Consider the following 17,168-nt stretch of genomic DNA (forward strand, 5'->3'; position numbering starts at 1 on the left):
TCCTACAGCAGTACACTAGGACAAGAATGAGGTTTTAATAGTGAAGATACCTAGGGTGCTGAGATTATGGGTGATTCACTGTTGTTGTTGTTGAGTGCCATCAAGTCAGTTCCGACCCATAGTGACCCTGTATAGGGTTTCCAAGGAGAGGCTGGTGAGTTTGAACCACCAACCTTGAGGCTCAAACTGAGTTTGCAGTCCAGTGCACTAACCCACAGCACCACAGGACTTTAGTGTTTTAACATGACCTTGAAGAATGATTAAATTTTGTTCATTAAATGGAAAAGATTTGGTACCAGGATTGGCTTTTAACTGGTGAATGTTACATTTTTTTTTATTTTTAGACCTTTCTCTTGGGAAGTTGTGCTTCTGATAGGAATATAGTACTGTATGATATGAGGCAAGCTACCCCTCTGAAAAAGGTAAGTTTCAACTTTATCTTATGTTTTATGTGATTGTTGATGCAATCATGTGTAAATCAGAGTGACTGAAAATTTAGAGAAAATGTTTTTTCAACATTAAAAGTTTCTAAGCTATGGTCTTAAGAACCCAAAGTGATGACAGCGGCATTCTCTCAGCTCCCATGAATTTGTAAAGACCCTTAACTTGCCACTAGTATTCTAGTCTTCTTTGTGTTTTCCATAATCATCTAGTTATAGTACGTGGACTCTTGTTGTGGCTCTGTCGGATCAGCATTGAACTGCGAACCACAAGGTTAGTAGTTCAAACCCACCAGCTGCTCCTCGGAAACCATATACAGAGTCACTATGAATCAGAAGCGACTCAATGTGGCACTATTAACAGTTAGTACTTACTGAATGAAAAGTTCTTAAAAATATTGCATCATATTGCCTAGCAGTGTAATAATACTTAAGGCCCCATGATTATTCAGGATATGTAATTAATTCAGATAATCAGTGTTATTTGTTTGCTACATTCTGATGGGTAGTAGTTTGGCGTTTTGTTTAGACAAGTGCTGTCCTGTTCAAGGTGACAGGTTTCCCATCAGTTGTTTAGGTTGTTCTAGGACTGAGATATGTCAAAGCTAACACAACTTGAGAAAGCTGACTCAAGAGGAAGAGAAGTACTGTCAGTAAAGAGAGGAATGCCACTCCAAGTAAAAGTGCCTGAAGTCCTGACTTCAACTGCTAGAGTTGGGAAGGCACAGGCTGAGCTAGGGAGCATGTGTGTGTCATAAGCCCATTGTTAGAGTCCTCGTGTAAAATACATGTTTCTAATACTTGTCTCTGTTGTTCCTAAGTCATTTATTTTAGTGTAATATTTCAGAATTTTAGAAATAGACTATATATCACTGAAGCTTGAGACCCATAAATAAGATAAGCCTTCCAAAATACCACTGTAATCATTTCACTCATGTGAAAAGTAGGGAGATTCCCCCATAAACTTTGGTGTTAGACGTTAAGCTTGTAACTTTTATGGGCCTCTTATAAATATGATATTAATAATTATCTTGCAGCACACTGATAAGAATAAAACTCATACACTTGATCTTCCTTATTCATGGATTGCATATTTCTGAATTTTTTAGTCACTAAAGGAGTCCTGCTATGGCACTGTTGGATAAGCACTCAACCATAAGGTCGGTTTGAACCACAGGGTTGTCAGTTCAAACTCAATCATTCGTTCTTAGAAACCCTATACAGGGTTGCTATGAGTCAGAACCAACTCAACGGTATTTAACAATGCAGCAAAGCTTATGTATGACCTCCAAATCGGTATTCTCTGTTTGTACAATTGGGTAGGGACATGCATTGTTGTTAAGTGCCATGATTCAGTTCCAATTCAGCAATCCTGAATAGGGTTTTCAAGGAGCAACTGGTAGATTTGAACTTCTGACTTTGTGGTTCCAAGTTCAGTGCTTATTCTATAGCACCACACCAGGAGTCCAGTGGACATGCATGTTGTTGTTAACTGCTGTCAAGTTGTTTCCAACTCAGAGTGGCCCTGTATAGGGTTTCAAAGGAGCGACTGGTGAACTCGAACCACAGACCTTGTAGTTCAAACCAACCTTGCAGCCCAGCACATTATCCCACTAAACCAGGACTCCAGTGGACATGCATAGAGCGGGGAAAATTTGAGTCACCTAACACATATTCCCAGCTAAAGTCAACCACAGTGAATTCTGCCTTCTTGTTTCAGCTCTGATGCTGTAAACAGGTGCCATCTTTGCTACATTTTTTGTACTTTTTTTGAGGGGGAAGAAATCTGATTTTGCTGTTCCAAGTGTGCTGATACGCTGTCCTAGTGTTCCTAAGCTCAAGAAGGCTTTATGAAGAAAATATATGGTAGATAAGCTTCATTCAAGGTGTCTCTAAATACAGGCACATAAAACAAATTTGTGTTGAGGGGTTGATGAAAATGTTATGACCAGAGGCTTGCATGAGCCTAACTTTGTTTCCCCTAGGAGTTCAGTGTTTGCTGATTCAGTTTCTTAGCAGCTTCAGAACTTAACTGGCACAAGTAACAAGAATCAACTGTACTTAAAATATTTAGCCAAGAACTGACGTGAATGACTAGTTTAATAAGTTTAGTTTCTTCCTGCCTCACCCCTGTCTCAGTTTTCAGTGGTGGTCTGTTTTTTTTGGCTGAAGAAAATAATTGTAACCTGGGTTTTAATCTTTCCAAAATGTGGTCCCAGTTTGCAATCCATTTACTTGTTTCTATAAGGTAACGTTTAATTCGGGTTTGTTGCCTTCAGTCCCCCTTGATAGATGCAGTGGTTATTAGACATGGTTCCAGTTTTGTTCTTTCCCTGTTCTAGCTGCTATACTATTAGTGTTTTCTTTTTCTGCTGTTAAATGCTGCAGTTTAAGGGGAAACAAAGTTAAATTTCTGCAAGCCTCTGGTCATAACATTTTCATCAACCGATCAATACAAATTCAGAAATGTTTGAAGGGGATTTGGGAAGCTGTTAGTTGCCATTAGTAAACAGGTACCTGAGAGACTAAACATCCTACAGTGGACAATTGCATAAAAATAGAAGATTGTCTTATCCAAAATGCCAGTAGCGTACCTGTTGGGAAACACTGTAATATACCAATCTTTCACAGGTCAGCTCAAATCATGCTTGCCTTTTGAAACCTTTGTTCTCTAGTATAGCCCTAAGCTCACACCATTAATTTTGCCACTGTTTTGATAGTTAAAGAATATACTGCTTCATTGTTTTGTGTTTCAGCTTTTCTTAGGTATGTCTCACTGTTCTAACTAAATTAAGGTATTTGAGGTCAAAGGACTAGGTATTAGGCATTTTTATATATTTCCATATTTGCCACTGTGTGGGGGTCTGTCTATTCAGGGAGTCTTGGTGGCATAGTGGTTAAGCTCTTGGCTGCTAATCAAAAGGTAAGCGGTTCAGACTCAGCAACCACTGCAGGACAAGGATATGGTTGTCTGCCTGGAATCCTTGTGGGGAACTGCCCTATAGGGTCGCTATGAGTCAGAATCTCCTGAACAGCAGTGGATTTGGTGTAGGTTTGATTCAGAGAAAATAAAAACTATTCATTTTTTCTTTTCTCTTATACTGAGTTACTGAGTGTTGCGCACCTAATGAGTGTGTACTAAATATTTGATTAAATCAGTGAAAAGAGAAGCAAAGGAAATAATATGGGAAACATACCCAGTGTAGAGGTAATTAGCTTCATGTTAATGTGTTATTATGTGCTTCCTTGCACAGGTTATCTTAGATATGAGAACAAATACAGTCTGTTGGAACCCTATGGAAGCTTTTGTTTTTACTGCAGCAAATGAAGATTACAAGTAAGTTTCTTTAAAAATTTTATTACCAGGAATGGCTCAATTGTATATGCCTTACTATGAAATATGTTTCACTGGGTAGTATACCATCATCTATAAATTTAAAAGCTATCATTGGTTTAAAAAGCATATATTTCGAAAATTGGGCAAGAGTTGCTTAGACAAATACTCTCAGCTCTCACATTTTGTGGTCCAAATCTGGTTATTTGCATGTGTGGTTTTTTCCTTGTTTTTGTTTTTAAAGTTTTTATTGTGAATTGAGTGATAGTTTACATGGGAGAACATTGGTTTTACACCATCATTTCATTGCAATGATTACAGTCTCCTATGTCCATCATCATTCTACAGTATTTGCTTCCATTCCCTCTGTTTTGTTTTGTTTTGGGGGGAGGTATACACAAAAACCAATCAGATGTATTGCAGTTGTAGTTAAGTACCGTGGAGTCGGTTCCAACTCATAGTGACCTTGCACAGGGTTTCCGAGGCTGTAAATCTTTACGGGAGTAGAAAGCCTCATCTTTCTCTCATGGAAAGGCTGGTAGTTTCGAACTGCCTATATAGAGGTTAGTAGCCAGATTTGTAACCACTACGCTGCCAGAGCTCCAAAAATGGAGTCCTGGTGTGGCACTGTGGGCTAATGCGTCAGACTGCAAAATCGTTTGAACTGCAAGTTCACCAGCTGCTTCTTGGAAATCCTATACAGGGTCTCTATGGGTCGGAATCGACTCGACGGCACTTAACAACAATAACTACATATACAAAACCACTCAGGAATATATAATCATTTAAGAAACCAAAGGGCACATTCTGCAATCCTGTCTCCTGGCTGCCAGCACACAGCCTTTCTCTTTCCATGAGTCTGGAGTCCTCAGTTGATCTCTCTCTCCATGTCCTCATCTCTGGTGTCGCTGCTTCTCTGGATAGGGTCCCACATTCCACTCATGCACTTTTCCCCTGATGGTTCTCAGGTCCTCTGTTCCAGGACTGTAAGATTAACTACTCCCCCTTTTTGTTAAAAAACTTGTACCTTTACAGTTGTGACTGTCACAGTTAGTCATGATAACAATTAATCATTATTGAATCATAAGAATCTTATCACTATCTCCTTTCACCAGATCCATCTAGACAAGATGAAAACTATTCAGTGGGGAGTCTACCTTCTTCCCCTGGACACTCTGAAACTAAACTCCCTCTTGAAAACTTGTAAGCCAGTCACTTGGTGCCTTTATAGCCTCCCCCATTTTAGATAGCCAATGACTATAAACATTTGCTTGTTTTTATAAGTAAAATTTTTATTGTTAATACTGCCACACCTATTACATACTGAATAGGACTGCTTTTTTAAAAATGTTTTATTGTGAATTATGTGATAGTTTACATGAGAGAACATTAGCTATCGTATATCGTTTCATTGCCATGGTTACAATCCCTTCCATGCATCCTCAACCAACCAAAGGGTATTATACCATGCAAGCCTGCCTCCCAGTCATCAGCACACAGCCCCTCTCCCTCTCTGGGTCTAAGTTTCCAGTTGATCCATCTCTTAACGTCATCATCTCTGCTTCAATCTTTGGTGTCACTGCTTCTTTGGGTAGGGTCCTGCACTCCGCTTTTCTCCCTTGATGGTCCCAGAGACCTCCACTCCTAGACTGCAAAGTCAATCACTCCCCTCCTTTTGCTACAAAATGTCTACCTTTCATTTCCACCCTCACAGTCAGTCCTGATAGCAGTTATTCACTATCTTACCACAAGAAACCTATCCCCATCTCCTTTCATCAGCCCCGCCCAGACAGATTGGATACTACTCAGTGGATATTCTACCTCCTCCACGCCCTCTGGATCTAGGCTCCCTCTGAAAGCTTGTAAGCCAGGCACTTCTTGCCTTTGTAGCCTACCCCCCCCCCCCCCCCCCCTCATCTTGGGTAGCCAATGTCCAAGTTGCCCATCCCTGTCTACCCTGTGTAGCGAGGGGGTGGGAATGATCCTTGCTCTAAAGATTTGTTCCCTCTTTGGAGCTACTGCATCCATAGGTGTAGGTTAAGTTCATCAAGTTGTACCAGGTTAGTCTTTTTTTCCTCTTCTGTCTTCTTCTAGTTGAACTCTGATCATCCAGCCATTGAAGCCAGGTCAAGTGGGTATTACCTGCAAGTGTGGGTGTTCTTATGCATATGCCCTCTCATCCGCTGGACGCTTCACTTTCCACTCTAGTCCTCTGTGGCTATGTCACTGACTGGGTTCACGAGTCCCCAGGTCTTGCCAAACTGCTGGCCAACCAGGTCTCCACCCGGGTTCACAGGAGTCTATTAAACGTTGTAGGGCTTAGCTCGCAGCTTCATTGCTGTTCTTCCCTCACTTCCCCTTATCAGTGACCCACGTGGTCACCAATCCGAGCGCATGTCTGCTCATGTATTCCCACTGAGTCTTAGTCTTGGCAGGGGATTTGCCATGAGGGGACTCGACCATTTGCCATCATGTTTCCTGGGCGAGCAACTAACTTGCTTGTTCTTTTAGTAATCAGTCAGACTGCTGTTATTGTTTTGTATTTGTCCTGTTGGTCTTTCTTTCAAGAAGTATCTTCTGTTTTTCTAGTCACTCCAGGCTGGTGTGTTTGTCCTTTCAAGTGGAAATTTCCCACCTCAGAAGATTCTGGGTGAGGTTCAGGATTCCACCTATGGTCTTATACAATGCAAAGGCTCCGCAGGAAGCCTCCTTCACTGGGCATGTTGTAGCCCCATTTTAGGTATTCCAATCAGTTATAGACAGAAGACGGCTTTCTATGGTGATATTTCTGGCTATTCCTTTCACTCCCCTTCTAGTGTCTATTTCATAATGGTATGCAAGGGAAACGAAGATTCAAAAGACAGCCAAGCATCTTAACATTATTTCCCCCTCTTGTCCATTCCAATCGTGCCTCAATCCCTGTATCCTAGAGCCCTGATATTCCAGGGTTGTGCATACATCATTATTTACCTCTGTGAGTAGGACTGCTTTTATGAGTTGTTGTCAACAGCAGCCATATGACTTCCAAAGACAAAAATGTTTACTTTCTTGCCCTTTATGAAAGAAGTTAGCCAATCTCTGTTGTAGACAGTGTAAGTGTTTACCTGCCTACAAAATTGGTCATCCATCAGGTGGTATCTGATACTCATGTAGTTATGTTACTGGATCATTCTTCTTTTTTTTTTTTTTTTTTCTTCAGTGCAAAGCATTTATTTTGCTATGTGTATGCTATTGTTACATGCTGCCAAGTCAGTTCTGAATCATAGCCACCCTCAAAGTGTTTCCGAGGCTGTAACTATTTGTGGAAGCAGAAAGCCTCATCTTTCTCTCTCAGAGTGACTGGTGGGCTTGAACCATCAACTTGTGTTCATAGTCCAGTTACTTATATGTTGTTGTTTGTTAAGCGCCATCGAGTCTGTTCTGACTCATAGTGACCGTCTGTAGGGTTGCAGTTCAAACAACTTTGAGGTTCAGTACATTATCCTTCAGCCCTGCACCAGTAGTACTTACATGATAGATTCTTAATGGGAGGCTTTTTTTTGTTTGTGTGTGTGTGTGTGTGTGTGTTTTTGTTTTTTTTTTCTTTAGAAGATGAATATTTATTGGTTAATTGACATTTGAAAGTCCTCAAGTTGTTAATTTTTACCAATTGTGTAATTTTCTAATTGGGATTATTGTTGTTAGGTGCTGTCAAGTTGTTACCAACCCATAGCAAGCCTAAGTACACTAGAATGAAACACCACACAGTCCCGGGCCATTCTCACAATTGCTACTACGCTTGAGCTCATTGTTGCTGCTACTGTGCCAGTCCTTCTCGTTGGAGTCTCTCTCCTTTTTGCAGTCTCTCCCCTTTACCAAGCATGGTGTCCTTCTCCAGGGACTGGTCCCTCCTGATAATCTGTCCAGAGTATGAGAGACACAGTCTGGCCATCTTGGCTTCTTAGGAGCATTCTGGTAGTACTTCTTCCAACACACATTTGTTTATTCTTCTGGTAGTCCATTGTACCTTCAATATTCTTCTCCAATACCATAACTCAAATGCATCAATTCTTCTGCAGTCTTATTTATTCGTTGTCCAACTTTCACATGTATATGAGGCTCTTGAAAAACACCATGGCATGGGGCCACCCTTTGAAAATGCTTGCTCACTCGTCTGCATCACTGGCAGGAGTATAAATAAGAGCAGATTTGGCATCTTTGAATCAAGCATTAAATATAGTCATGCCTTTGAACCTAATAATTCTACAAATCATCCTTTGTAGGAGCCTGTCCAGATTTAATTAAATTTGCCCCATTAGATTAAAGATTGAGTGTCAAGCATTTAAATGTTGGAATTTAATTTAAGCATCATTTGTAATAGTTGTAAGTAGCTGGAAACCATCAAAAATAGGAAAATTATTTCAATAGATACAAAGCCATTAAAATCTTTTCAAAGATTCTTCAATGATACAGGTAAGTGTTCAGTAGTATGATGAAAAGATTAGAAATATTACGCTATGCTTCTCTTGGTGATAGAATCAAAGGTAATTTTTACATTTGCATTCTTGAAATTTCCACATTTTCTAGAGTGAGGTTAATGTTGGAAACAAAGAGTGAATGAATGTGTGATCTTCTTCCCTGTTCCTCATCCTCCCTTCCAATGTATTGAGCTGTGCATATAGACATGTATTGCCTAGCTGATGAGTCGTGTTGTCTGGTGTGACTCTTAGTACTGCATATGCTTATTTCTAGAAATTTGTATCAAGTATTTAAAATTTCTTTTACAGCTTATATACTTTCGATATGCGTGCACTGGACACTCCTGTGATGGTACATATGGACCATGTGTCTGCAGTGCTGGATGTGGACTACTCGCCCACTGGGAAAGAGTTCGTGTCTGCTAGCTTTGATAAATCTATTCGAATCTTTCCTGTGAATAAAAGTCGGAGCAGGTATGTAACTACCAGTAAACCCTTTTATTTTGCTTTGTTTTTTTCTTTTTCTTGATCATTCTTATTTTTCAGAGAGATTGACTAATTTTATATATATGATGTACTCACCCAGGTATGGTCACTTGGAGTTCTGGTTCCACCGTCTCATCAGTGAGCAAAGTATTAACCAACAGGCATTTTCTTTCATTAAGTATGAAATTAGGGAATTTGCCTCCTTAAAGTTTTTGGTGTGATTCCATAAGAAGACACTAAAATGAGAAGAGAACAAGGAAAGAATAAGTGAATTGGGAATGAATGCATAGGCATCTAGGAGGAGAGCTCTAGTGGTGCACTAGTTAAGTGCTTGGATGCTAACCAAAAGTTGGTGGCTCGAACCTGTACTGAAGGAAGAAGATGTGACAGTCTGCTTCTGTAAAGATGTCGGCCTGTGGAAACCTTGTGGGACAGTTCTCCTCTGTCCTGTAGTGTCACTAGGAGATGCAGTGGGTTTGGTTTGATTTTGGTATTGTCATCTGTGCTCCCAACACCCTGGCAGCTGAGATCAGATGATTTATTCCACAGTTGGCTTGGGCAGCTAAATGGTAAAGCTAGGTAGCAACCTCACATTATTCAAAAATTCTGTAAAGCATGTGGCATTTGACACTTGTCATGTTAGGAAGTTAGAGCAGACTGCAGAAAAAGCTAGAACTATCTTTCAAACATGAAGGCAAAGGTCAAAGGGAGTACCATTTAACAAGAAGTACCATATTTGTGATAATACTGCTATATAACACCAGGATAAAGTTTGCTTGTTAAGTGCCATTGAGTTGGTTCCAACTCATAGTGACCCTGTGGATAGTTTCTAAGAAGTGGTTGGTTAGCTTTGAATCTGGCAGTTCAAACTGATTTTGTGGTCCAGAGCATTCGCCCACAGCGCCACACCAGGACTTGAATAAAAATATAAAATTTTAAAATGACTTCTCTTTTAATATATACTGTGGCTTTTCAGTAAGCTTTACAGACCTAGCATATGTGCAGATATAGATGTATCTAGAGGTTAAGAACGCTGCATAATTTACCGTTCTGGAGGATTGTAAGTTGGCTAAGTGACTAACCATTGAATTTGACTAGTCTAATGTATAAACTCCTGGTGTGACACTGTAGGATGAGCACTGGACTGTGAACAAAAGGTCAGTGGTTCAAACCCACAGCTCAGAAACCCTGTGTAGTGTCGCTGTGAGTTGCAATTGATGGCACTTAATAGCAACAACAATAATGTGTAAACAGATTATTTGTAATGATTATCAAAGCTGGCTGAATTTTATAACATTGAAATGAGCAAGCCATTTCTTGTTGTAAAATTGCTTTGAATAAAAGGGCCTGTGAACCAGAGACTCTAAGACGTGAGTTGTAAAAGCAGAGCACTGAGAAAGAAAAAAAAAAAAGCAGTTTTATCCAGTGTTCAATTTAATAGTGCTTTTCTAACTATTCCCTTAAAAAAAAAATAATGTATGGTTTTTCTACATATGTATGTATTCATGAACTCAAAATACATAGAACTAACCTAAAAGAATAGCTTTGTGAGTGTATTTTTAGCTTTTAGAGATACTCTTTCTCGATCTGAGTGCTTTGATTGGTCATCATGTATGATGCATGGTACTATGCATCATTTGTTGAGCTAGTTTCCTGTTCTCTGGTGCATGTGCATTTAATCTAGATAGGGAAATGTCTCATCTTTTTATTTTTTCTGACTCCTTTATTTCCTTTTTTTAATGCTCTTCTTAACACTTCCCAATATAGTATCTTCTGTGAATTCACAGCATGTTTCACAGCCTTTCCAAATAGGTATGCTATTTGACATCTCCATTTATTAAATGTTTCTTACCTCAACTCACCAGACACTTCTGTAGCCTTCCCCCACATTCTTTTCACACATGTAAATCATCAACTTTCACTTCAGTTAATTAAATTTTTAAACAATTTGACCAAAACAAAAATCAAACATTAGGATCAGAACAGTATCAGGATGTGGTCTGTGAAGGCCACTGAATTTCCAGTGAAATGAAAATAAAAGTGTGGTTGTTGTTGTTAAGTGCCATTGAGTCGGTTCCGACTCATAGCAACCCTTACAGGTTTTCTGAGGAGCCGCTGGTGTGCTTGAACTGCCAACCTTGTGTTTCAAAGCAGCTTTGCAATCCAGCTCATTACTCCATAGTGTAACGTGAATTGATTTTTGTATCAAGCCATTTCTTGTTTCAAAGTCCCTCTAGCTTCCTTGTTGGCGTCTAGAGTACATTGATCATGTAACAGAGTAGATGTGCCCTATAGCATTTTTTAGGTGGTAATCTTCATGGAAGCAGAGTGCCAGGTTTTTCCTTTTGGTTAGCAGCCAAACACTTACCCGTGGTACCAACAGAGCTTTTACTCTAACTTTAACGTTATATTTTACTTGTATTGTATGTCTTCAATTGTTTTGTGAACATCCATCTGCTTTTCCTAGTTTGCTTTTATTTATTAATCTCGTGGGATTATACATTTTCTGAGGGAAGAATTGTTCCCCAGCCTTTGCTGTACAGTATTATTAGTTGAGCTCGATAGTGATACATTAAAATGAATTTGAATTTCCTTTCTTTATTCCTTCAGGACTAAACAATGGTGTCCTGCTCATTGATAAGCAATGGTTAGTAATAAAAAGATCTATACCAAAATTAAGGTTTTTAACTTAATTCCTCTTCGATAGGGAAGTATATCACACAAAGCGAATGCAACATGTCATCTGTGTAAAATGGACATCTGACAGCAAATACATTATGTGTGGCTCTGATGAAATGAATATTCGTCTGTGGAAAGCTAATGCTTCTGAAAAATTGGGTGTGGTAAGAGACCTCATCTTTCATGTTTTAATGCTGGTTTTTTATTTTATTGAGTATCATTATTTTGTGGAGATAATTTATTTGAAGTATTATAGGTATTTTGGTAAAATTAACATAGCTAGCTCTGGTAGCATAGTGGTTACAAATTGGGCTGTGAACCTTAAGGTCAGCAGTTCAAAACTACCAGCTGTTCCACAGGAGAAAGATTAGACTTTCTGCTCCCGTAAAGATTTACAGCCTCAGAAATCCTGTACAGGGTCGCTATGAGTCAGAACCGACTCCACAGCACATAACCACTACCACTACCATGATTTAAAAAAATACTAAGCACCAAAACAAGCAAGGCTGCATTGAGATTATTTTTCCCCATGTCAAAAGCACTTTCAGGGTGACTTTTTAAATTTAGGTGTTTGATGATATTTACACTTTCTCGATTCTTTATGCTTTCCTTGCAGTAGAGAGAAGATACAGGGACTAGATGATTGTAACTTAGGAGAAAACATAACTATTCTGTTAGAAGAATAGAAATCAGATCAAAGACTGCAAGTCCCTATAAATGTCAGAGACACCGGGAAATACTTAACAACAACAAAAAAGAAATCAGAGCTTAGACCTCAAAAAGATTCACTGAATATTGCAAATACCATCATTGGTTAACTGCCTCTGGGTGTGAGCTCATGGTTTATTTTATTTTGTTCTTGGTAGTTTTCTTAATATCTGTATTTTTAAAAGAAGCACATAGGGCTTTTCTAACAGAAAGAAATAATATTAAGGAAAGGTTAGTCGTGGTTGTGTGCCACTGAGCTCTGAGTCATGGTGATCCTTAGAGGATTTTTGAGGCTGTCAATCATTGCAGGAGCAGAAAGCCACCTCGCCTCATCGTTCTCCCACAGAGCAGCTGGTAAATTCAAACTGCTGACTTTGCTGTTAGCTACCAGGGCTCCAAGGAAAGGGTTATGTTGTTGAAGTGCTATCAAGTTGGTTCCAACTCTTAACGACCCTATCTAGGGTGTTCAAGGAGCTGCTGGTGGGTTTGAACCACCAACTTTGTAGTGCAGTGTATTATCCTGCTATGCCATACAAGGAAAGGGTATGGTTAGTGGTTATGTGCTGTGGAGTTGGTTCCGACTCGTAGCCACTCTGTACAGGGTTTCTGATGTTATAAATCTTTATGGGAGCAGAAAGCCTCATCTTTCTCCCATGGAACAGCTGGTAGTTTCAAACTGCTGACCTTGCGGTTTGCAGCCCGATTAGTGTGAGTTATTTCCTACTTAGCCCCAGTAGGAAACTACAGTGTAATAAAAGTAATTAGAGACTAGTTAATGATTGGTAAGTATAACAGTATGTCTTGTTTTGTATTCATTGTTAAATTTTCCTCTAAATCATATCTTCCTTTAATATCTGTTAAACAAAATGCCAGTTATTATGGAATTGATTTCTTTCTTGCTCCCCTTCTCTCTTTATTTTTCTATTTGGGTCATTATATATACAGAAAAAAAATTTTTTTGAGTGAGTCACTTAGGTGCTTTATATACGTTATCTATGCCTAAGGAAAGTCTTAAGTCAGTGACCATTAATTGTACTCACTTGATGGTATCTAACTAAATTGTGGGCATGGTATCTAAGGGAACTTTTGTACTTGCAGAGCAAGTTCATACTGACATGAACTTGTAAAAGGTAGGATTTTGTTAGTAATTTGGTTTCCATACTATAAAGATTATTTTTTGTTTTATTTAGTTTTTTAGAAAAGGATGCTCCCTTGTTTTATTAGACTAAAGAAAAACAAAGAGTACAAGTACACCATTCATTAAAATTCCAAATTGCATTGTTTTTCAGCTTACATCACGAGAAAAAGCAGCCATGGATTATAATCAGAAATTGAAGGAGAAATTTAAACACTATCCTCAGATAAAACGTATAGCTCGTCACCGACATCTGCCCAAATCCATCTACAGTCAGATTCTGGAGCAGCGTGTCATGAAAGAAGCTCGTCGGCGAAAGTATGTTTTGAGGCATTTGACTCTATGTGTTTCCTGGGGTGGTGGTGGTTTTGCCATGGAGCTGGCTACATTCATGGCAACCTCATGCAGATAGAGCTGTTCCATTGGGTTTTCATGGCTGTGACCTTTTAGACGATTGCCAGACCTGTCTTCCAAGGCATCTCTGGATGGATTCAGATCAACACCATTTGGCTAGACATTGGGTGCTTAGCCAATTGCACTCCTCAGTACACTTGTCTACTACTCATCAGCAAAACCTGCCTTTTAAGGGAGTCGTTTATGTGCAGTTCATTTTATTCAAAAACATTCAGAAGTGTTTATTCAAAAAACAGTTTTGCTGTTTTTGAAGACATCTCTAGGCTTTTCCTTTCCTTTTCTTGGTAAAAAGAAAATCGGTAGCTATCTGAGAGTGTGAGAATTTGCATTACCCTGCTTTTGAGAATATTTGTAAAAGGACCATCAGTGCAAATGAGTTATATCATAAGAACACATTCCAAATCAATAACATTTAAATTGTATTTCTAATATAGCTGGAATTCATAAAACTGTATTTCCCAAGTTAAAGAATGCAAAGAACCCTTATTTAGAATTCTTAAGAATTTTTCTCATACATTTTATCATAACCTTGAGACTCAGCAACTTCTATCTAAAGCAGAGGTATTTCAACACCCCGCTGTTTCGCCTGCATACTGTTCTTCTCTGGAATCTGTGAATTCATACAGTGTATATAGAAATTCTAAGATAGAACTTTTTTTTTTCAAATTGTGCAAGTAACAACTGTTTTGCTGGCTCTGAGGTAGATGTTGGGTTTGAGTTGTTTTAAAGTATTTAAATGACTGTCAGGCTTTACAACAGTAAAGGATGCTGATTAATAGAGTTGTTGTTAAAGTGCCATGGAGTTGGTGCGAACTCACAGCAACCCTGTATAGGGTTTCCGAGGAACAGTTGGGTTTGAACCACTGACCCTGTGATTAACAGTCCATTGCTTATCCTACAGTGCCACACAAGGACTCTGATATAATGGGATAGAAGCAATTAAATAAGTAATAAAAGTTCATTTCTACCTACGTTTTACCTATTCTAGTTATGAAAACTCTGTTTTAATAAGTGCTTTTCCAGAGAAAGAAAAATGCTTTATTATTTTTCTAACAAAATTTGATTTGGTTAGGATGATTTCTCATAAACTTGCTTATGTTTTGTCTGTTTTGTGTCTTTCTAGGGAAGTGAATCGTCGTAAACACAGCAAGCCTGGATCTGTGCCAATTGTGTCAGAGAAGAAGAAGCACATCGTGGCAGTTGTGAAATAATGTTTGGTACTCCTACCAATCTTGATATATAATTATCCTGGTATATTTTGATTTGTGGATTCTACAAATAAAAGTATTGGCTCTAGTTAAATACTGAGCATTTTAGTTATTTGTGTAGAGCTTCATTAGTGCTCGTTTTGGCTACCCTGGAAAAATGTCCTAAAAGGCAGCCGAGTTGCTAAGACTGTCTAACATTTTATCCTTCATCTGCAAGGTAACTCAGTTTGTGCTGGTAGAAATGCAATTATAATTTCTTTGATCTGTTGTGGTCAACACTATGCATTTCAGTTCACAGTTAAGACCAAACATTGCTTAATATTAGTTTAGATAATGATTGCAATGATTTTTTCTTTGATTTCACATAACATTTAGAATAACTTTTTAACTGAATTTATTATCTGTGTTTATTTCTTTGGGATTTTTGAGTCTTTAAAAGTGATATAATTAACATGCATTTATGTAACTTACATATATAACGTAATTTGTGGTTAAGTCAAGATAATAAATCATTCTTTTTCTGAATATTGAAATTTTTATCTATTTCTAATAAAACAGTTTCTTTTTACTTTCCCTAAATCTTAAATTGTTTTATGTGACATAGTTGATTTTCTTGTTTCTGTATCATAAGGTTAGCAGCCCCTGGATGGGTGCATATGGTTAAGTGCTTGACTAACCAAAATGTCCGTGGTTCAGTCCCTTCCAGGGGTGCCTTGGAAGACAGGCCTGGTGATCTGCTTCTGTAAGGTCATAGCCTTGAAAACCCTAGGCAGTGGTTCTCCTCTGATGGCTGCCGTTAGTCAGAATCAATTTGACAACAACTTACAGCATCATAAGGTTAGCAAAACTTTAATATAAAAATAGATAAATGCAAATGATGAAATTTTAAGTAAAGAAATGATTAAAAGCTACCCAAGGAGAAACTATGCATTGTTTCTTATTGTTGTTAAATGCCATCAACTCACAGTGACCCTGCATAGGGTTTCCTAGAAACGGCTGGTGGGTTTGAACCACTGACCTTGTGGTTAGCAGTGCTGTACTTATCCTATAGTGCCACTCCAGGACGCCATGCGTTTTCTAGGAATATATATATATGTTGTTGTTGTTAAGTGCTGTTGAGTCGATTCCGACCCATAGCGACCCTGTACAGGGTTTCCGAGGCTGTAAATCTTTATGAGAGCAGAAAGTCTCATCTTTCTCCCGCAGAACAGCTGGTAGTTTTGAACTACTGACCTTAAGATTCGCAGCCCAATTTGTAACTACTTCACTACCAGAGCGCCTTAGGAATATATATTATATTCATAAAAATAGAAAGAAATGTACAGGAATGACAGAAAAAAACAAAATCTGGAGAGGTACAGTCAGGGTGGGGTGTACAGGAGACTTCAACTTTATTGGTAAGGTTTCATTTCTAAAGCTGTATGTTCATAGCTTTATTTCTTATACTTTCTTGTATGTTTTGAATGTTTTATCTTATTTCTCTTTGTAAACAAGGAGACATCATAGGAACCCTGTTTAAGAGAATAATTTTTAATCCTAATCATCTATTGTAGACCTCAAATTGCTTGATTTTTAAAGTAAACCAAATTCTCTTGTACACCTAAACAAGAGGGCTTCAAAAGGCTTGTAGAAAAATAGAATGAAACGATAATGGAATTTTTCCATGAGCTTTTTGAAGCATCATGGTATTTCTGCTAATTTGGGTGTGGTTTCAAAGGAAACTTACAAATACTAGTCCATAACTACGAGTTAACTGGGTCAGTTTATGTCCTTCATAAAGCAGATGGCCAATGCAGATGGCAAGGTTGGTTTGATCCGTAAGGCCAATCCTCGGAAATCCTATACAGGGTCGCTATGGGTCGGAACCGACTCAATAGCACTTCACAACAACAACAAAGTGAGACTAAGACAAGTGTATTACTGAGCGAACTTGTCTGCAGCCACCCACTGAATCACAGAGACACGTTTATAAACGTTTTCTCTGGAACCAACCCATGCGTGTATGAACTGGAGCCTGAGCAGTAATACTTGCACTTGTCCACACTTACCTTCATAGCTACCCTTTTTTTGAGTGGTCAGATGTTCTGTGAATAGGTCAGAACCGTTTAAATTCCCCTTCAGTAAGCCTATAAGAAGCCCTGGTGGTGCATGGGTTAAGTGCTGAACTGTTAATAGTATCCTACAGAGCCTCTAGAAGTCGTAATTAACTTGATGGTGGTTTGGTTCAGTTAAGCACAAGATCTGTTTTATAAAATTAAAACAAAAAGTACATCAGTTAAAAAGTAATAAAACAAAGTATATATATAT

The 17,168-nt window shown here is 38.6% G+C and overlaps 1 protein-coding gene across 1 annotated transcript in view; it reads left to right on the forward strand.

The window, feature by feature from the left end:
* DCAF13 (DDB1 and CUL4 associated factor 13) overlaps positions 1–14,956 on the forward strand; it is a 39,436-nt gene extending 24,480 nt beyond the window's left edge. Inside the window, exons 6-11 of the mRNA XM_006830626.1 lie at positions 345–422; positions 3,695–3,777; positions 8,541–8,705; positions 11,425–11,560; positions 13,394–13,557; positions 14,777–14,956. Coding sequence (XP_006830689.1) covers positions 345–422; positions 3,695–3,777; positions 8,541–8,705; positions 11,425–11,560; positions 13,394–13,557; positions 14,777–14,864 — 714 coding nt within the window. The 3' untranslated portion in view covers positions 14,865–14,956. The remainder of the gene's footprint in view (positions 1–344; positions 423–3,694; positions 3,778–8,540; positions 8,706–11,424; positions 11,561–13,393; positions 13,558–14,776) is intronic.
* The last annotated feature ends 2,212 nt before the right edge of the window (positions 14,957–17,168 follow it).

Source organism: Chrysochloris asiatica, unplaced genomic scaffold (assembly GCF_000296735.1).
Source record: "Chrysochloris asiatica unplaced genomic scaffold, ChrAsi1.0 scaffold00001, whole genome shotgun sequence".
NCBI lineage: Eukaryota > Metazoa > Chordata > Mammalia > Afrosoricida > Chrysochloridae > Chrysochloris > Chrysochloris asiatica.